General features: G+C 43.4%; 1 protein-coding gene and 1 pseudogene across 2 annotated transcripts in view; one reads left to right on the top strand and one right to left on the bottom strand.

The window, feature by feature from the left end:
• Nucleotides 1–1,378: 1,378 nt before the first annotated feature.
• On the bottom strand, nucleotides 1,379–7,400 carry LOC130038102 (acetyl-CoA acetyltransferase, cytosolic-like; annotated as a pseudogene).
• A 49-nt stretch (nucleotides 7,401–7,449) lies between these two features.
• OGT (O-linked N-acetylglucosamine (GlcNAc) transferase) overlaps nucleotides 7,450–21,591 on the top strand; it is a 55,332-nt gene continuing 41,190 nt past the window's right edge. The window contains exons 1-3 of one of the 2 annotated variants that reach the window (XM_056130161.1): nucleotides 7,450–7,630; nucleotides 10,552–10,702; nucleotides 12,553–12,796. In XM_056130161.1, the coding sequence (XP_055986136.1) occupies nucleotides 7,594–7,630; nucleotides 10,552–10,702; nucleotides 12,553–12,796 (432 nt within the window). In that variant the 5' untranslated portion in view covers nucleotides 7,450–7,593. Of the gene's footprint in view, nucleotides 7,631–10,521; nucleotides 10,703–12,552; nucleotides 12,797–21,591 lie in introns of both variants that reach the window. The other variant, XM_056130160.1, reaches the window with a different exon arrangement.

Below are 21,591 nucleotides of genomic sequence, written 5' to 3'. Positions count from 1 at the left end.
CTTCTGGGGCTGTGGCCGTGCTGGAGAGCCGCTCGTGGGGGGCAACTGGTGACCTCGGTAGGGCGTGAAGGACAGACCGGAACGCTCCCCTTCCCATGAGGTTTTAGTCGCCCCCACACCCCCGGCTCATACCTGCTGTCCACCAGGCTCCCATGCGGCCGCCATCCTTCTTTCCAGAGAAGAGAGGGCGAATGGGGCAACACCTTTTCCCCTCCGGGCAGACATGATGGCCTGGATTAATGCATAGTCCGTTCACTTTTCTGCTCCAAGCTGCTGGGTTCTGCATTAAGTTCTTGTGTTTCTGGGGCTGTGGCCGTGCTCCAAACTTAACTCTGATTTTCAGGGAGAAAGGTTGGGTGGTTTACTTCCCATTGATCACTTTGTATATAGAGAGATGTTGGCTGCGCGGTTTTGAGAAAAAGTCCTAGTTCCCGCATACTCGAGCTGTGCTTGTAGAGGCTTCTGGTCACCGGGGTTCCATCTGGGAGAGGCGGGATGCGGTACCTACCCCATCTGGGCCTTCCCGATGATCTCGGCTCTTTTTGGAACCTGTTTTTTTCTTTTTCTCCGGGAGCCGTGGGTCCCGTCCTCCATGTGGCCCTTCTCTTCCGGCTGTATCTTAATCTTCATTTTTAATAACCCCAATTATTTTTATTTTTAGCCATGTTAGATGCCATTGTCCTGTATTTTGTGTGTTACACATTAAAAGGACAACACGCTGACAAGTCTGAGTTCTTGCCTTGGTACGTGTTTTCTGTCTTTGGTTTAGTCTGCTGTCTGTACATGACAAGCTAATTTTTACTAATTTTCAGAACTGAAATTCAAGGGTAGTCTCAGTTCGAAAGGTTAGCCTTTCTGAACACACAAGGCTATTCCCATTCTGCCTTCAATGCACAGAGCAGCAACTTGTGATGTTCACACCCTGATATTCACACATCCAGGGTGTGCAGCAGGCTGACAAGAATCAGCCAGATGTACAGAAGCAGTGGTCCAAGGGCATCATCCCTCTTTGTGTGTTAAGCTTCTCTGGGTCTAACCCCAGTTCTTCTGTTAGAGAGGGCTGCAAAGACTTCATTGATTTCAAATGTGTCCTGCAGGGACCAACCTGCTCTTGCAACAGCTTTCTTTATAGCTGGAATGGGTCCTATTCCCATGATGGAAGGATTCACACCCACTTGTGCCAAGAAAAATCAGTGCTAAAGGTGACAGCTACAGGTGATAGCTTTCACAGCTTCTGATTCCTTTATGAGAACTGCAGTGGCAGCACTGAAGCATTAGCAGGGGTCACCAGGAACTGTCCTTCAGGGAGTAAGGCTTAGTTTACTTAAGGCTTAAAGGCTGCTTCAGCTTCCTCATGATTTCAAGTGTTTGAGGAAACTCACTCTTTCCACTTCAGTGAGACTTTCTCCAACGAGACAAACACGGGCACTATCTCATTGTCAAAATGACTGTCCATATGTGTGCCCTCTGTCTAGTTCCGGGACAGAACTTCAAGTTTGCCCTGATCTCGATTCACTTCACATTTTTTGGGCTACATTTTCAGCTGTGATGTCACATGGTAGTCGTGGAACGTGCTGTGAGTCCTCTGCAGAGGACGCTATCACCCAGGGGCATTAACCCAATCTTCACTCCTGTCTACATGTGAATCAAGTGTGGGATCATGCTCATGTTCTCCATGCCTCCTGCAATCACGATATGGGTGTCTCCTGTCCCACATGGCTTTGGGGCCTGAAAGCAGATCATCTCGCAGCTCCAGGCTGGAACCGAGACGGGGCTTCCTGGGCCCTCATGGGCCTGTGAAATGGGATACTGCCCACAATCTGCTGTGAGCACGTGTTCAATGATGACCTCTGACACCTCTTTGGGAGCCGTGGCAGCCTACTTCAGGACTTCTTTGATGACTGTAGTGCCCAGCTCACACACAGCAACAGTACACAGGACCCCACTGAATGGGCCTGAGGCTGGAGCTGACCACAGTGCCTGCGGCAGAGATGAAGATAATGTGGTCTGCGCCTGCACTCAGGATGCCGCAAGATCAGCTATCACATATGCAAAACATCACCGCTCCCTTTTGTGTTTGTCCTGGCTCTGAGCTCAAGGATCATTCTTGGTGGGGATGGTGGTGGGGCACAGGTTCCATATGTGGTGTGGGGAATCAAACCCTGTTCATTTGTGTATGAGGCAAGCGCCCTGACCACTGTCTATCTCTCTGGCCCCTTTTTCTCACCTTTCTCTGTTTCTTTTTTTTTTGGTTTTGGGGTCACACCCAGCGATGTTCAAGGGCTTACTCCTCCTAGCTCTGTACTCAGGAGTTACTCCTGGCAGTGCACCTGGAACTACATGGGATGCCAGAGATCAAACCTGGGTCAGCCATATGTTAGGCAAGTGCCCTACCCACTGTACTATCTCTCTGCCCCACCCACTTTTGACTTTTGTTTTTGGGAAAAGGTCACCTTCTAAGCGACCTACATCAAGGACTGGGGCAACAGAACAGTGGGAAGGGCACTTGCCTTGCATGCGGCCTTCCTGGGTTCAATCCCCAGCATCCCATATGGTCCCCCGAGACTGCTAGGAGTGATCCCTGAGCACAGAGCCAGGAATAAATCTTGAGCACTGCTGGGTATGGTTACACAACAAAATAAATAAAGGTACCTACATTAGGATGCCTGGCCAGCACCTCAAAGCTCAAACACCACTGTAATCTTGAATCTTGGCATTGAATTATCTCATTGGTCGGTTGATTGCGTTGCCAGAAGTGACTCCTGTACCATCTGAATGCCGCTTGGGAGCTCCGTCCTCTCAAAATAAAAATTAAAGAGCTGGAGGGATAGTACAGTGGGTACGGCATTTGCCTTGCACACGGCACACCCGGGTTCAATCCCTGGCATCCCGTAAAGGACCTTGAAGCACTGCCAAGAGTAATTCTGACTACAGAGCCAGCCAGGAGTAACCCCCTGAGCACTGCTGGGGTGTGGCCCCAAACCAAAAAGCAAATCAAATAAAAATGAAGGTATACATCTCATTGCTTCCCTCTGTTCCATCTCCATACTTCCATCTTTTTTCCTTCGTGTTGTTGGGCTCTAACCCAGGGCCTCACACCTGCAAAGCATGTGCTTTATTAACATCACTGACCTCTCCGTTGAACCACAGCTGCAATCCACTACAAAATCGTGTTTCCCAAATTTATCGTTGTTGGTGCTGCTATCAAATCAGTTTATTTTGTATTGAGGTTCAAAGATTTCTGGGAGGTCTAAAGACTCATTTTCTTTATTATGCGTGGTTAGCTAATTCAGGGGGATCGTTCTCTTACTTCAATATTATTCTCCAAACATTTGGAGAGTGGTGGTGCTACACCTACGGGCTTTCAGCTTCGTTTCACCTTTGGAGCCATTTTCCACAGCTAGCAGTGCTGGTGGCGGCGGCGGCGGCGGCGGCGGCGGCGGCAACAGCCTCAGACAGCTGCCTGCTCTCTTGCTGAGCGCCGGCGCCTCTTCTCTGAAATGTGGGCTGTTCTAAATCGTGAAATTTGTGGCCATTTGTTTTAAGCAGTAATAGAAAACGAATGCCTCAGGAGCCGCGTCATTCGAGTGGCAAAGTTTGGGATTGGGGTTGAAGAATCACCTGATGTATTTAAGATGATTCTAAATTTAGACGTGCTGCTCATTAAAAAAAAATTGGAATTCCGGCAAAGAGAAGAAACACACAAATACACCTCTTTTAATATTTCAATATTCAGGCTTTTTTCATCACCAGTACCTAAAGTGACTGTTCCCTCCCAGGATATTTATAGATGCTAATATTTTTTGGCTCTGTAAGGGATTACCCAGAACATCAAATATACAAACTCTACCACAGAGTCATGTCTCAGACCCCTAGACACAAATGTTTGATATTGCTTAAATATTACTCTCCTGTCTTGTCTTCTACTGACTTTTAAAGTATTTGTTTATTGAATCACTATGAGATACTCAGTTACAAAGTTGCTCATGATTGAATTTCAGTCATACAGTGTTCCAAAACCCTTCCCTTCACCAATATCGCCTTTCCTGCCACCAATGTCCCCAGTTTCCCTCATGACCACCTCCTTCCCCCCCTTCCCCCTACAGCCTGCCTCTGTGGGGGTGTTTACTAGCTAAATCAATTTAAGAAAACAATCCAGGGGCCAGAGCTAGCGGGTAGGGCATTTGCCTTGCACATGGCTGACCTGGGTTCAATCCCCAGCATCCCATCTGGTCCCCCAAGCACCGCCAGAAGTAATTCCTGAGTGCAGGGCCAGGAGTAAGCCCTGAGCATTGCTGGGTGTGACCCAAAAAAGCAAAAAGAAAACCCCCAGTTTTCAGGATAATTAAACATTTTTAATTGAATCACAGTGATATACATAGTGATAAGCACACCGCTCTCTTTCTTCGTCTCTCTCATTTTCTTCTTAGGCACTGTGCTTTGCAACATTGTTACTGGTAGGGTATTGTGCCTATCACTTTACCTCCTTGAAGCACTCAGTTTTTGTCCAGAGCATCATTTCCAGAGTGAACTATCACTGTCATAGTGGTGCCTTCTATGTCCTAACTGCCCTCCCCTTTCCACTTTGTGGCAGGCTTTCTACCATGGGCTAGTTCTCTTGGCCCTTATTCTACTGTCTTTGGGTATTATTCAGACATTATATTTTCACATCCCACAAATGGGTGCAATCATTCTATGTTTGTCCTTTTTTCCTCTAACTCATTTCAACCAACATGATACTCTCCATGTCCATCCATGCATAAACAAATTTCATAGCTTCATTTTTCCTATAGCTGTGTAGTGTTCCATTGTGTAGATGTGCCACAGTTTCTTTATTCACTCATCTGTTCTTAGGCACTTGGGTTGTTTCCAGATTCTGGCTATTGTGAATAGTGCCATAATGAACACAGGAGTGCACATGGCCTTTCTGCATTGTGTTTTGGGTCTAGTGGTTTTTTGAATGGACCTAATTGCATTTCAATCTCCTGAGGCAAATATTTTCTTTTGGAGGTTAGTGTTTTAATGGAGGGTCTCACATATGCAAAGCAAATGCTTTGCTGCTGAGCTATGTCCTAGTAGAGGGCTGAGGTCTCATCTAGTTGATTTTTTATGTTCTCCACCTGGCTTTGCTCAGTGAGACTCCAGTAAATGTTACTTGATTGACCAAAGATCTTTGTCCTTCAAACTAACTGCCCCCAATATGATACCTGGAGAGGGTTCCCAGGCTCCCATAGGGATTTTTTTCTTTTACTCAACCACTGTGAACCCCACCATTCAAATTTCCCCTGAAACAATAATGTTTCATAACGTTCTCCTATCTCTTCTACCTTAAACCACAAGTATCCCATGGGTCAAATAGCCTACTTAACTGGGAATATGACCTAACATTTAACAACAAAAACTTTTATTTAATTAGTCAATAGCTAGTAATCAGTAAGGCTTAAACATCTGTCAATGGAACCTGAGATGTATGTTTTCCAAGTTGAAAACTCAGTTTATTCACCGCAGATGGAACATTTTAAGGGAGGGGCTGTTTACTAGTTAAATCAACTTAAGAAAACAACCAGTTTCTAGGATAATTAAATTTTTTAATAGAGTCACAGTGATATATAGAGTTACAAAGTTGTTCATGATTGGATTTCAGTCATATAATGTTCCAATACCTGTCCCCTTACCAGTGTACATTTCCAGCTACCAATGATCCCAGTTCTCCCCGCCACCGCGTAGCCCGCCCCCCTCACCTGCCTCTATGGGTAGGTACTTTTCCTCTCTCTCTCTTCCAGGAAAAAAATTGTGCAGTGAGTTTTACCACTTCATTGACTTTTTTGGGTTTGATTTTGGGCCACATCTGTTAGTTCAGGGTTTACCATGTGCAAGGCAAGAGCCTTACCTGCTGTACTATTGCTCCAACCTCACTTCATTGACTTGATTATGTATGTCACAAAAGAAATACTATAATTTTTCTCTGTGTTCATATTACAATGAAGAGCTTGTGAGCTGCCTTAAAGAATTTGAGACCCGAGGACTTAAATTTTTTTCTTTTCTTTTTTTGGGGGAGGTATAGGGTAGGGTGGGGATAGAACCCCTGCATGTCAAGTGCTTTACCATTGTGTCACATCTCTTAACAGCTTTTTTTGGGGGGAGAGTAGTATATGGTTGGGGACCTAACTCAGGGCTTTACACATACTTTAAGGCTGAGATATAGCCCTCACCCAGTTTCCTTCCCACTTTCTCTCTAGCAAAATGGTTAGACAGTAGAAACACTGAATACATTCACTAACCTATTTTCTTATATCAAGGACTTTTTGAAATTGAAAGTTCTGAAAAAAATCCAACTTGTTGCCTCGATTTCTTAGTAATAATTTCTTGCCTGTGTGAGAAGTTACTCTAAGTCCTTTCTGGAACAAGAAATGAGGTGTGAGTTAATACCAATGTGACAAAATGTCTGAACAGTGGACTTGAAACTGCAGGAGGATCTTAAGAGCTGATTTGTTGAAGGAAGTGGAAGCAATACTGACTCAATCTAGATGTGTGGTTTAGGTAGACGGCAAGTGAATTCATTTATCACTGTTGAATTGTCTTTAGCAATTGAAGTCACCCACTGTGATGATTTGCAAAGCTCTCGGATGAAACCGAAGACACAGCTCAGACGAATCACTGATTTTCAAACGAATATGAATCATCTTTAACATTTTTTATGGTTGCCTTTGCAGTGCAAACTCTTAACATGTTCCTGAGTTATGAAAGCATTTGCCCTGGTACCGTAGAACTAGCCTGAATAGCGAAACGATTTTGAAATTTCGGGGGGAGGGGTAGGGCAAAAATCGGAGATGTGTCCATACATTTGGCGCTGGGTAAGTATCAGTCTTTTTTCATCAAGGTGCCTAAACCAATAGCTGGGGTCAGAATCAAGTCACGTTCAAATGGAAACCCTCCTCCCCGGGTTTTCAGCGACGGTTCTGACGCTCACTCTGTAATCATTTAAATGAACTTTCTCAAAATTGATTCATCCATCTAGTAATTCTCCACTTACGTACACATAAAGTTGATGAAACTTTTTCAGGTAGTCTTGTGTAGACAACAAGTTACAGTATTAGCTAGGTAGTAGTATTTGGCAAAAATGTATCGGTTGTGTGATTATGCTTCCGCTACAGTCTAAAAAATTTTGGATAGTGCTACCCCAATTTCCCAACCGGGAGCGAGTTGACAGGGCTGATCGCATGCGCTCTCGGCACAATCATGTTTGTCGCAATGGGCCCTGAGCGGAAGGTTACATAAAGGTTGATGACTTTGAATCTGGTCATTTTGTTGGTAGCGCTGGTTACCGCGCCACTTCCGCGCTGGTACTTGATTGTAACAGAAAGTAGTTCCGGCCCGTGTTGTTTCGGCCGAGGAGCCATCGCCGCCATTTCAAGACCGCGAGAGGTAGATGGCCAACTAGAGTTTCTGAGGTTGGAAGCTCATAGTTGCTACTGTCGCCCAAGACTTCAACGCACTATTTTTAGTACTGTAACTATTAGCTCTGGAAACATTCTTGCCAGCAGTGGCGGCAGCGGGAATCAGTTACCCTCTGGTTCTCTCAAGAAGCTCCAGATGGCGTCTTCCGTGGGCAACGTGGCCGACAGCACAGGTACCGGTGTCCCGTTCTACCTTGGAATGCCCCTCGGGGTCCCAAGCCGCCCCCCACCTCCTATCATTCCGGTCCTTCCCTTTAGTCACCCCCCATTACATCACTGGCATTGCCGAGCTTTCACGTCGTCTGCTGGCATCTGATCGGGATTTCTGTTCTGTCTGCTCCTTAAACGTGCTTGCCCCTTTCTTTCCTTGCTTCGGAACCCCTAAGTGTGCTAGCTTCTTACTCCTCGGGGACACTTCTGAGCACACGTGCGCGCTTAGAACACCTCGGACTGCATTCGAGTTCCCTGCCTTTTCCCTTTGCTGCGCAACCGATTTCTCCCGGATTCCAATTCATCGCCCCCTATCCGTCTTTTCCCGCTCCTGCCCGTCCCCTTAGCCCGATTTCGGCGTCCCCCGTTAATTTAGGGCGGGGGTGCCATTCCGATGTAATCAGATCCTCACTTTGCATCGCCCAAGGGCGAGCAAAAGAAAAAAAAAATCTTCTCGCTTGCTTGTGTGCTCCACGTAAGCTCGAGAAGAGGGGACGGGGAACGGCACCCCGCTGAGCCGCGCCTTGCCGGTCTCTCCGGTCGAGTGGTCCGGGTGCAGTCTGGAAATTTCCAGGGGTTCCTTTTTGCCATCGCCCAATTCCACCCGCGGCCCTTCGGCTGGCTTTCCCACCCCGCGCTCCCTCCCCGCCCGCGGGGAACCACACCCTTTCCTTCGCGGGGCTGCCAGTCCTGCGGTGCTGCTGCTTCCTAGCCTCGGGGAGCAGCCACTTTGCTGCTTGTGTTTGGCGCTGACCACCCTTGCCCGCCGAAGTCTTGGCTTTGTGTTACTTTCTCGCTGTATTCCTCCGCCATCGCCTCTGGGTTTTCCATCCCCATTCTTCAGCTCAGTATCTCTTTATTCATAGGGTCTGTGTGTGTGTGTGTGTCTTTATTTTATTTTTCTAAGTTTTCATCCCTGCTTGAAGAGTTTGTAAAGCAATTGAAGTGTGGCTGCACAAGTGCAGTGTAGTTTGCTCTTTCAGAAAATCCAGACGAGAGAATTTCATATTCAGAAGAAGAAAACAACCAAATTACAGGGATGCCCTTCAGCTGCCTTTCCGTGTTGAGGCTGTTTGGGGTGGGGTGATGGAATTGGGCTGCGTTTCTAAGAACCCCCATGAATGTGTCCTGTGCCCGGCCCCCCTCCCCTTCAGTTGAGATGTATTAGAGGTTTTGCTGGGTTTGGACTTTGTGGGAATAGGTGAATCTTTGATCGTTTCCATGATTGTAGGTAATGGGATTAATAGTGTTCCCCTCTTGCTTCCTCGCAAGAGATTTTTTTTTTAAAGATTTGAGATTCTGAACTAGCTAGCCCTTTTCCTATACGTGTTATACTGAGAAAGTTTTCCTCTCCAGAGTTAAAATAGCACATACGTGGCTTTGAAAAGTGATAATAATGAGTTTAAATATGGATTTAGAAAGTTCTAGACACTTGGTCTAAAATGTCGTTTTCTTGTGGTCATGAGACATGGCCTTCCCCAGACTGGATGTTAGTCTCTACTAGTTAGTGGTCAGTTGTATCAGAAATTTTCCTTGCTTTTTTAAGTGTACAGATCACTAGCCAGCTGTGATGATAGGCTTAAATTTGAGCTTGTCATGGTGACCTTGGTCGAATTAAAAGTGATTCGTCCATGGGTCCCCATTCCAAGCTCCTGTTCCAGTACAAATTCCCAGATATGTATTGCTGTTTAAGTCCTAATCAAGATTTAGGTTGTTTTGTCATTTTCCTTCTCTGGGTTTTTAAAAACTGTATCCTTCATATATCTATCTAAATTAAGCCATATATACACAGAATTTTCTTTGTGTATCTAAGTCACAGATCCACAGCAGTTATTTCATTTATTTGTCCTTTATCAAATGTTTAACATTCTCCCGTTTTAAAAAAGCCATTGCAGTTGTAGGTAACTGCTTGGTTTACATAGATAAGAATGTTGGCACTGTTTTAAAGCCAGTGGTAGAGCTCTTTGGAAAATGTTAAATCAGATTGGATGGGACTTAGCTAATTTTGTTTTACTGTGAGTTCGGGGTGGTATAGGAGCAGTGTAATCTTGAGTCTTGATGGAAAATGTTTGACCGACCCCTTTAAAATGTTTTGCCTCATGCTAAATTTACACTATTAGCAGTTATAAAAATGGCACTTTGATGATTTGATTTTTGGGAGGCCATGCCGGTGGTGCTCAGAGCTACTCCTGGCAGTGCTCAGGGGGACCATGTGGTGCTGGGGATCCAATCCTAGTCTCATGTATGCAGAACATGGACCCATTGAGCTCTCTGCCCTCACTGTGGTTTTCAAGTTCTGTCCAACCTTTATACTTGTATCTAGTGTTTCCATTAACTTAATAAAAGAGTAAAATATAATATAAACATGTACTTTGAGAGTTAAAAACATTTGGTATCTTAAGGGAGATTAAAAGATGGTTTGTGACCAGTATTCTGACTCTAGGAAATCCAGCATAAAATTTGAAACAATGTATTTCTCTTGAAAATACCTTATATTTTGTTTCTGTATGTTTACTCAAGCATAAGGAATAATGTTTAGTGAATCTTTAGATACTGCCTCTCATTTATAACTTAAAAATAAAAGTACTTATCCTAAAATGTAATCTTACTTGAAAGCATATATTTCTGTCTAGTCTGTGAAAGAAAAGTAATGGATAAATTTCTAATAATACCAATTCTGCACCTGATGTTAACTTGGGAGTGTAAATTATGTGCAGAACACTCTTGTGCTTTACATAGTTTCAAGCATTTTCATCTTTAAGTTTAATATACCATATTTTTACATTTTTTTGTTTGCATTCTAACTTTTTGTTTTCCCCCCCTCCTTCCCTCAAATGTTTTGATGATTCTCCAGAACCAACGAAACGTATGCTTTCCTTCCAAGGGTTAGCTGAGTTGGCACATCGAGAATATCAGGCAGGAGATTTTGAGGCAGCTGAGAGACACTGCATGCAGCTCTGGAGACAAGAGCCAGACAATACTGGTGTGCTTTTATTACTTTCATCTATACACTTCCAGTGTCGAAGGCTGGACAGGTAGGAGATGTGGGGGTACCTGGTGGTGATTGCTGCCTCTGGGTGCTGGACTTGGAAAATGATAAATATTTGAACTTGAAATTTTCAGTACTGGGTTTCCACTGAGCCACCGACGCACATCTGCTCTCTTGCCCACTTGTGACATGCCCAGCTGCCAGTTTTTCTCCTTCTCTTTGTAATTGTGATTATATTATGATTAGAAATGGCAAGGGACCGTTTCTAGATTTGTTTCTGTCTAGGTCTGTTGCTTGCAGGTATTTATTACTCTTTTCAGGTAATAAATCATTCTAAGTATTAAGTTGGAGCATCCAGTCTCGCCTTTTTAAGATGTGTCACCTTGAGGAACGGAGATGCTCTAAAATGATGATGCATATAATGTGGTAGGAGGTGCATATGTGGTTGAAATGGCAGATGGTAACAAGTTCTGTGTTTTAGTAATCAGCTGTATAAAAGAAAAGGGAAGAATCTGCTTGTCCCTTTATTTTTTTATTTTAATTTTTTTGGTTTTGGGTGCTCAGGGCTTACTCCTGGCTCTGAGCTCAGAGATCACTCCTTGCATGGCTCTGGGGTCTATAAGGATTGCTGGGGATCAAAGTTGGGTTGGCTGTGTGCAAGGCCAGCGCCCTGCTGTATTATTGCTCTGGCCCTGTGTGCTTGCTTGTCCTTTAATAAATTGTCATTCTAACTTATTTAGGCTTCTTTTTCTTTTTTTGGCTTTATCTGGCTGTGGCTCAAGACTTAATCCTGGTTCTGTGCTCAGGCATCATTTCTGGTGGTGCTCAGGGGGACTGTATGCAATGCCAGGGATCGAACCCGGTTTAGCTGCGTTCGAGGCAAGCACCCTACCCACTGTACTTGATCTCTGGCTCCTCTTTTTGTTTTATGGGCCACATCAATATTTAAGAACTACTTCTGGCTCTTTGTTTGGGTGTTATTTCTGAAAGTGCTCAAGGGACCGACCCTGTGGTGCCAGGGATTTAACATGGGCCTCCTGTATGCAAAGCATGTGCCTAGCCTCTTGAGAGTTCTCTCTGACCCTTATTGTTTAATTAAATAAAATATTTTGTTATGTTTTTGGGCCACACCTGGTGGTAATCAGTGTTTACTTTTGGCTCTGTACTCCTGACAGGCTGCGGGGGGAACCACCCGGGGTACCTGGAATTAAACTTTCATAGTTAGTATGCAAAGCAAGTGCCTTACCCGCTGTACCTATCCCTTCAGCCCCTGAAGTAAAATAGTTGTTTTTAGGAATTATGATGGAGGGAGAAGCAGGAATGTCATAAAATTAAAGAATGAAATTACATGTACAAGCTAATACAGACAATTCCAGACATTTAAAGATGTTATAAAATCTTAGGAACAAATCTAAAAAGACACATGTATAAAGGAGTTTCTTTTTTATTTGCTTTTTTTGTTTTTGGGGAGCATGCCTGTGGTGCTCAGGGCTTACTCCTGACTCTACTCAGGTACACTCCTGGAAGGTCTCAGAGGACCATATGTGATTGTGATGATTGAACCCTCGTTCAGTCATATGAAAGGCAAGCACCCTACTTGCAGTACTATCTCTCCAGCCTGTCTTTTTATTTTGATCTTAATAATCATGGTTAAAATGAGGCAGTTTGGTAATATTCTGGTAAGAAATATTTTGCAAGAAGTGTTTAAATTAGAAATTTGCAGAATTTTAACCTTTGACATACTTTGATTTCCAGATTTTTTTATACTACTGTATAAAAGGTAATGTATTATTTAGCAATAGCACAGGATCTTCAGAAACTGAGTTCATATGGGCTGTGGTGTCTTTTAACATTTAACATGCATACTCATGCATCAACGCCTTTTGCTTTTTCCAGGTCTGCTCACTTTAGCACTTTGGCAATTAAACAGAATCCTCTTCTGGCTGAAGCCTATTCAAATTTGGGAAATGTATACAAGGAAAGAGGGCAGTTGCAGGAAGCAATTGAACATTACCGGCATGCGTTGCGTCTCAAACCAGATTTCATTGATGGTTATATTAACCTGGCAGCTGCATTGGTAGCAGCAGGGGACATGGAAGGAGCAGTGCAAGCTTACGTCTCTGCTCTTCAGTACAATCCTGTAAGTAAAATGTTGACAGTTATTTTTCCTTCACAAAAGCCCAGAAAGAAACTTAATTCAGACATCAAGAGTTTTTGAATTGAATAAAATTACGAGTTTTGTCTGTTTACTTAAAATGTGAAATTGCTTGGACTAGATCTGCATTTTTCCCCTTTTTGTGTTTTTTTTTTTTTTTTGCGGGAGGAGTTGGTGGCCATATCTGGTTGGGTTTGAACAGCAGTGCTCAGGGGACTGTATGATGCTGAGGGTTAAACCTGGGCCTCTTTCATGCAAAGCATATGCTCTAAGCCCTTTGAGCCATCACCCCAGTCCACTACTTTGATTTTTGTGGAGGTGGGTGGGATCTACCAAGAGTACTCAGGTGGCTTTGGAGGCCCCCTCCCACCAATCTGGCCACAGTTTAATACTGAAGATAGAATGTAGGGCAAGCACCCTACCTGTTATACTGTTCTCTGACCTCCTGTGCTGTCATCCCTTATAGATAGCACCACCACCTCCCAATTCCAAAAAAACCTACCGGTCTCTAATAAAAAAAACTAGTTCAGAACTTTTGAAGTGCAAAAGAAGAAAGATAGATATAAACTTAAGAGTTAAGTGTAGTGGTGCTGGGGATGTGACTCCTTGCGTGTTTGAAGCCCCTTGGATTGATATTTATTGGATTGATATACACCACAAATAATGATGATTAAAAGCAACAAAACCCTTATAGCCATTATTTAAAGTCTACTATGCATTTTGACATTGTGTTAACTACTTAGGATGTTGGTTTAACATAATGTTCACAATGATCTTCAAAATAGATGATGTTATTTCTGATTTTACAAATACAACTTCTCTTGGGATGGCACAATAACAATGATAAAGTGCATATAAAAAACTGGAGCCTTTGTATCTTGGAAGTAGACACTGGAGCAAGATGTAATAGACTGTGATATGCCTAGAGGATACACTGCTCAAGGCAGCCTTTTTTTTATTTTGGCTTTTTTAGGTCACACCCAGCGGTGCTCAGGGGTTATTCCTGGCTCTGTACTCAGGAATTACTCCTGGTGGTGCTTGGGGGACCATATGGGATGCCGGGGATCGAACCCACTGTGCTATCGCTCTGGCCCCTCAAGGCAGACCTTGAGCAATTTTAAAATCCTATTCTGCTGTTCCATAATTCTATATTTTTCTGGCTAGGAAGCTGAAACTAAAATTAGTATGCTCAAATCTGAAATAACTTTTTATCATGACATCTGTTAACGTATCTTTTCAGTTTTTTTGGTGGTTTCAGAGCTCTGGTTTTGTTCCTGGTGGTGCTTGGGGAGGGAACCATGCAGTGGTGGGGATCAAATCCAGGCCTCCCACAGGCAAAATCTAGGCATCCCAGATGTATGTTAGTTCTTTGATCTATCTCTGTGCCCCTCTTTTCAGGTAATTTTGAAAACTGAAAATAATCTATTATATGCTTTCTTATGGATATAGTGAAAGTTTTCCAGTTAACTTTGGAGGTATCTAGTGAAACAGATTTCTTAGGCTCTCTTTCTGAGACACTTAATCGGTGTATATTTGTATGCAGCCCTGTGAATTACTCTGAGGAGCAGTTCTGATTTTTGAACCGTTGCTTCTGTTTTGATTGTGGATGCACAGCTCTGAGAACTATGTTATCTTCACCATCATGTGTTATTTGTCTTATCTGAATGACCTTTCATAATTTTTTTGGCTTTTGGGCCACACTCAGTGATAACTCAGGATTAACTCTTGACTCTGTAGGGGTCAATCCTGGCAGGGCTCAGGGGACTGAACTCAGGTTGGGTGCGTACAAGGCAAATTCCCTACCTACTCTAATATTTCTCAGGCCTCATCTTTCTGTAATTTTTTTCTTTTTGGGGTAGAGAGTAAGGTTCGGGGTTTTGGACCACACCTGCCAGTGTTCAAGAGCTATTCCTTGCTCTGCTCAGGTGTGATCTTTGGGGTTTCTCAGGGGGGTACCATATATGGTGCCATGGAGTCAAAGTGGGGTTGGCCACATTCATGTCAAGTGCCTTAACCCCTGTACTTTCTTTCTGTCCTTGTTGTCATTTTGGGGGGAGGAGAGCCACTCCTGGCTGTGCTCAGGGGTTACTCAGAGTGCAGTAGATTTGGGTTATTCCTGGTGGTACTCAGGGTGTAGACCATGCTGTGCTGGTGATAGAACCCAGTCCTTCTGCAGGTAACACATGCATATTATCTTTTGGAGCTATTTTCCTGGCCTTCTTTTGTAACTACCTAGCTCTAGTTGCCCACAAAAAGTTTTAGAGGCTCCTGTATGTGCTACCAGTGGGCCTTGGGACCCTGTTGTTGCCAAGGCTTGGAGCTCACCGGTGCACCTACTTGTCATAGAAAGTTCTTTCTCTTTATTAATCATTGCTGGTTTCACCCTTCACTTGTTGATCTATTACAGATTTATTTTGTCCTCTTACATAACTGCGGCCTCAAACATCTTGAACTCTGATCCTCTTGGCTTGGTTTCCGGTTGCCTACATGTGTAGCAGAGCAGTTAGTGCTTCTGACAGCACATTTAGCTGTAGGGTTGAGAAGGAAAAACTAAAGTGGAAGACAGAACCATGCTTTTTGTTAACCAGTCTGCTAAACTAGAAGCTTATAATTGTGCCTTCCCCCTTTATACATTAAACAGCTATGCATTCCCATCTGGTTCTGTTGCCAATAGTAGAAGGTGCTGCTTTGTCTTTCTCAGAAACAATGGAAATGGGACTGTGCAAAAGGTTGACTTGATTTTATTTAAATATGTCATGGTGATGTTTTAAATTTATTTATGTAGAGGATTCCCACCCCCCTTTTGTAAGGAATCAACTGAAGGTAGGAGCTGTCAAGATTGCCTCAGTATATGTATTTGGCTCAGGCAGAGGCAGCTGTGTTTGAACTTGGGCATCACCCTAGTTCGGTGAGGCCTTAAGCTGCTGCTCTTGTGTGCTCCCTACCCCACATCTAGTCTTAATTTACTGTCAAATACCCTTTTCGGGGTAATTTCAGGACTGACAGATTCTTGACTCTTTTTTTATTGGGTCACCCGGCGATGCAGAGGGTTTACTCCAGGCTCATGCACTCAGGAATTACTCCTGTCAGTGCTGGGGGGACCATATGGGATGTTGGGAATCGTACCTGGGTTGGCTGCGTGCAAGGCAAACGCTATCACTCCAGCCCCTCTTGATTCTTTCTAAATATGCCCTTGTTTACAGTACACTGTTCACCTGCATTGTAGATGTACTTGTAAAACATACAAAAATCAGATTATTTTTGTTTTGCAGCAGTGAAGGTGAAATATCAGTGGTAGTATTTTTAATATCTTTTCAGCAGTGTTATCCTTTTTTGTATTTGGGCCACATCAGGCAGTGATCAGGGGCTACTCCCACTTGAGGTATTATCCTTTGGAACCAGGGAACCGTGTGGTGTTTGGGATCAAACTCAGGCTTCCCACATGCTCAGGATGTGCTCAGCCCATTGAACTCTATCTCTGTCCCAGCAGTGCTTATTTGGATGCTGTGTCAATTAAGAGGTTATTCTGTGACTCCATGTTAGAAATTACCGAGGTGTGGGGATGGTTTGGGCCACTCCTGATGGTGTTTAGGGTTATTCCTGCCTGTGGTCGGGGGACCATATGTGGTGCCAGGAATTGAAGCTGGGGTTGCAAAGCAAGAACCTTTAACTCCTGGCCCCTAGACATTTTAAAGACAGCTTGTTTATATTCTTAGATTCTGAATTGGCTTATGCAGTGTTAGATGATTTCGGGCTTTTTGTTTTTGCCATATTTGCAGTGCTCAGAGCCTACTCTTGACTTTATGCTCAAGGGGTCACTCCTAATTATGCTCAAGGGCCATGAATGATTCTGAGAATTGTACCTGGGCCCTGTGTATGCAAAGCATGTACTCTGGCTCATTGAACTCTCTCTCTGACCCTTATTTGATGATTTACTGATTTCATTTGAATTTTTTTTGTTTTGCTTTTTTGAGTCACACCCGACAGTGCTCAGGGGTTACTCCTGGCTCTGCATTCAGGAATTACTCCTGGTGGTGCTCAGAGGACCATATGGGATGCTGGGGATTGAACCTGGGTTGGCTGCGTGCAAGGCTGACGTACCAGCTGTACTATCTCTCCGACCCCCTTCACTGGAATTTTAGTCCATTTTACATGAAATTGCTATGGCAACTGATAATCTTTACACATGATGGCTAACTGGAGTTCCCATACTTATAAATCAAGCTCTTTTATGAGTCATGTATGAAATTGTCCTTTGTAAAATGATTATTTCCCCTAAGTTACTCAAAAGAACCCTGTTTAAGCCTATAGTTTGTTGAACCATTGATTGCTACTTTGATTGTAGATTCACTGCACTAAGGGCTGCTATTATTTTTACCATCCTGTCTTACTGTCATTTGTTACTGTTTCAAACCGTACTTAGTGAAACTGTATAAAACTGTATGTTTTTATTTCTCTATTGTGATTTTTATAAAATTTGCTTATTCAAATGTCATTAAAATAATTTGAGTGCTTATTTTGTGTTCAGTGCTTTGGGAGGAATTGGGGAGATGTGTGGTGGGAATGAAGTTGTGGATAATATAAGACAGGGGCTGGCTCATAAAGGAAAAAAGGTGAAATCTCCTGGATAATTGTTAGAGTATTAATCAGAAGATTTTCTCAAGTGGGTGCTTATAGCCTAAGCATTCTGTAGGAAGGTAAATATTAAGTAGACTTGCTTGGCTGAAGTGGTGAGTCAAGTAGTAACAAGAAGTGAGTGTAGTAGAGAGTCAATTGGAAGATTTAGTAAGAATGGAGACAGAGGAGTTTGAATTTAATTTGAGAGGCAATTGAGAACTAGGTTTTCATCTACCTGATTTTACTTGTGTATGTATAGACATTGTGGGGAGATGGGGTGGCTCTAGAAGGAAAGCAGGAACCATTCTTAGTTTAAACACCCCCTAACCTAAGCAACCCTCTCATGTTTATCTTAGAATGATAGTTCTACAGGAAAAGTCTTACACATTTCCATCTTTACCTTTATTCATACTATTTTTCCTTGTCTAAAACTTCTTACTCTTTTGTTATAAAGCTTTCTCATCCTTTAAGAGTCAGGTTAAATTTATCCTTTGACTTCCCTAGAAATTCTTTGCTTTTCCTCCCTAGTTCTAGGCATATTATTGAACGTTTTTTTAAGTGCAAAAGGAATTGACTTAGGACTGAATAGAATGCACTAGGTTTGAGAAATGTGTTTTTGTTTTGATTTTTTTTGGTCCATACCTAGTGATACCCAGGGCTTACTCCTGCTTCTGTGCTCAGAGTTCGCTATTGACGGTACTGGAATCTTATGTGTTGGATCGAATCCAGGTCTGCCACATTTAAGGCATTACAGACTTTGTTGTACTATATATCTTGAGGAATGTGATTCTCTTAGCAAACGTTTTTTTATTTGATAGAGGAAGCAGAATTGATATCTTAGGTTTTGAACTTTTGGGAGAGCAGTGCTTTCCTTGACTTTTTAGAAATTAGCTGTTTGTGCCTAACAGTACAGATTGCTAAGTGGGAGAATTGAACTTTACTATTTAACATGGGCCGTTTTTTACCTTTCCTAAAATTACCTCACTGATTATTTTATATATATATTTTAGACCATACCTGGTGATGCTCAGCACTATATGGGATGCTGGGGATTGAAACTCGGTTGGCCACAAGCGAGGCAAGTGGCCTATCTGTGGTACTATCACTCTGGCCCCAATTATTTTATTTATTTATTTATTTTGCTTTTTTTGGGTCATACCCAGCAATGCAGAGGAGTTACTCCTGGTTCATACACTCAGGAATCACTCCTGGCGGTGCTCAGGGGACCACATGGGATGCTGGGAATTGAACCTGGGTTGGCCGTGCGCAAGGCAAATGCCCTACCTGCTGTGCTATTGCTCCAGCCCTTGGCCCCAATTATTTTATAATTGTCTTTAAGGTAGTCTCTTTTTTTCTCTTTGCTTTTTGGGCCACATCTGGTGTCACTGAGGACTTAACTCTTGGCTATGCTCAGGTATCATGCCTGGCGAACTCAGGGGACCATATGGGATGCTGGGGATTGAACTCCAGTTGGTCATGTCCAAGGCAGACACTCTACCCTTTGTACTATTTATCCATCCTCAAAGATAGTCTCTTCTTTTTTGGGGGGCACACCTGGCTCTGCACTCAGGAGTTACTCCTGGCAGTGCTCAGGGGACCTTATGGGATGCTGGGAATCAAACCTGGGTTGGCCACGTGCAGGACAAATGCCCTACCTGCTGTGCTATCTCTCCAGTCCCAAAGATAGTCTCTTCTTACTCATGATTATTGTTACAATTTGATTTAATATGCTGTGATGTCTCTAGTTCAGAGGTTTCCAAACTTATTTGGCCTGTGATCCCCTTTTGAGAAAAATAATTAGCACCTTCTGTTCACTTACCTCCTTTAAGTGGACATGCAAAAAATATCCCTGATTTGCTCCTGAGGCTTCTACCACTTCCTCCCCTGGACTGTTCCAGTACCCCCTGGGGGGTCGGTCGTACTCTAAGGGGCCCCTAGGATATTCCAAGTGGTGAGTCAGTGGGTGGGGTTCGGGATGGGCCTGTTCTGGGAAGGAAGCAAGTTTGGAAGGGGTCACAGTTGGTAAAAGGTTGAGAAACACTGCTCTTCTAGATGATATAGCTAAATATAGGTACAATGTCACAACTTGCTTCCGTTTAAGAGTTGATAGAACCCAGAGGGTAAAATTACACAAGTCAGCTAAAATTGTTAAATGATTTTAAGAATTCTGATTATGGCACAGAAATCGCATAGCTGTAGGTAAAAGGCCAAAGACAACACAATAAGCTTAGCAGAAGAAATGTGTGTGACTAGATTGAATTATTCAGTTATGTCTGTCAAAACAGGTAATCCTTAAAATTTAGAGAAATGACACAGATGACAGAATTAATGATGCGTATAGGGTTAGGAGTGTCTCAATTCATTAAAGGACTGTATCTTATAAGATAAATGATATTATACCTCTGATGTTTTGAGTTTTATTTAGCCATTGGGCTTTATGCTTGAGATCATGGGAGAGAGACAGCCATCCTTTCTCCAAAGTGCCCAGATGTTGCTAGTTATGGCAATCATAAGGATACAGCTTGGTGGTGGTTTATTTGCTTTCTGACTTGGTTCACCTGTCATTAAGTTCACTACTTAATGACAATTTTTTTTTCTTTTTGGGTCATACCCTGTGACGCACAGGGGTTCTCCTGGCTCATGCACTCAGGAATTACTCCAGGCAGTGCTCAGGGGACCGTATGGGATGCTGGGAATCGAAACCGGGTCGGTCACGTGCAAGGCAAACGCCCTACCTGCTGTGCTATCGCTCTAACCCCGACAAAATTTTTTTTATATGTGAAGATAATCACCTGATTCTGGAAATCAAAATGTGGTTGTATATAAGAAATAGAGGATGATACTTGGGTGAAATAGATAAAATCTCACTTTTTAGAACTAAATTTTTTTTGTGAGGGGGGTATTGGGCTACACCCAGCTGTGCTCAGACCTTATTCCTGGCTCTGTGCTCAGGGATCATTCCTAGTGGAGGTTGGGGACCATATGGGATGCTAAGGGATCAAAGCCTGGTTAGCGGTGTGCAAGGCCAAGTGCCTTACCTACCCTCTTTGATAATCATTTGTCCCCAAAGGGTTTTTTCTCCTTACTTTGTTTCTTTGGGTCTTACCCAGCTGTACTCAGGGCTCCTAGCTCTGTCCTCAGGAATCACTCCCAGTGGGCCTTGGAACGATATGCAGTGCTGGGCATTGAACCCTAGTGGCTGTCTGCAATGCAAGCACCTTACTTGTATATCTCTCTGGCCTCCTAATAAATTTTTACCCTTGTTACTGCTTGGGATGATAAGCTGACTCCCTACTGTTATCTTTATTGACAGTAGATTTGATGGGAAAAGGCGAACAAGAACAAATAAAAATTTATCCTCATTTAAAAATAAATTTGGACCACATGTGATGGTGCTCAGCGCTTATTCCTGGCTCTGTGCTCAGGGATAACTCCTGTCAGTACTTGGGGGATCCCAGGGATTGAACCCAGACTGGCCACGTTGATGAACAGACTGGTGAATCAGGTGACTAGCAGCAATATTGCACGGCTAATAAAAAGCATAATCAACTCCTTTATTTTCCTTTGTGTTTTTATTTTGAGCCACACCCAATGGTGCTCAGGGCTAATTCCTGGCTCTGTGCTCAGGAATCCCTCCTGGCAGGGTTCTGGAACCATATGTAAAAGTAAAAGTAAAGTAAAGGCCCTCCCGTTCATCATCGATTTGCTCGAGCGGGCCCAGTAACGTCTCCATTGGAGACTTTGTTGTTACTGTGTCTGGCATATCGAATACTCTCGGTAGCTTGCCGGGCTCTGGAACCATATGTAGTGCCAGGCATTGAACCTCGTCGGATGTGTGCAAGACATTACCTTCTGTACTCCCTCTCCAGTCTCAACTGCTTTTCTTTATTTACTCAACTTTAATGGCACTTCGATATGCCAGACACAGTAACAACAAAGTCTCCAATGGAGACGTTACTGGGCCCGCTCGAGCAAATCGATGATCAACGGGAGGGCCTTTATTTTTTTTTATTTTTTTTTTAATGGCACTTAATGCTAATGAGTATTAGTATTAAGTGGCAGGTGCCAGGGTGGAAGGTTTGGTTAGGTCGTAATCCAGATAAACTGAAGTCCAAGTTTTTAAATATGCTAAAGAGCCTAAGGGTAGGTTTACTGATAGCTAA

This window comes from Sorex fumeus, unplaced genomic scaffold, assembly GCF_029834395.1.
Source record: "Sorex fumeus unplaced genomic scaffold, SorFum_2.1 ptg000073l, whole genome shotgun sequence".
NCBI classification, from domain to species: domain Eukaryota; kingdom Metazoa; phylum Chordata; class Mammalia; order Eulipotyphla; family Soricidae; genus Sorex; species Sorex fumeus.
Note: the sequence above shows the minus strand (reverse complement) of the source record. Positions and strands in the feature narration are given on the sequence as shown.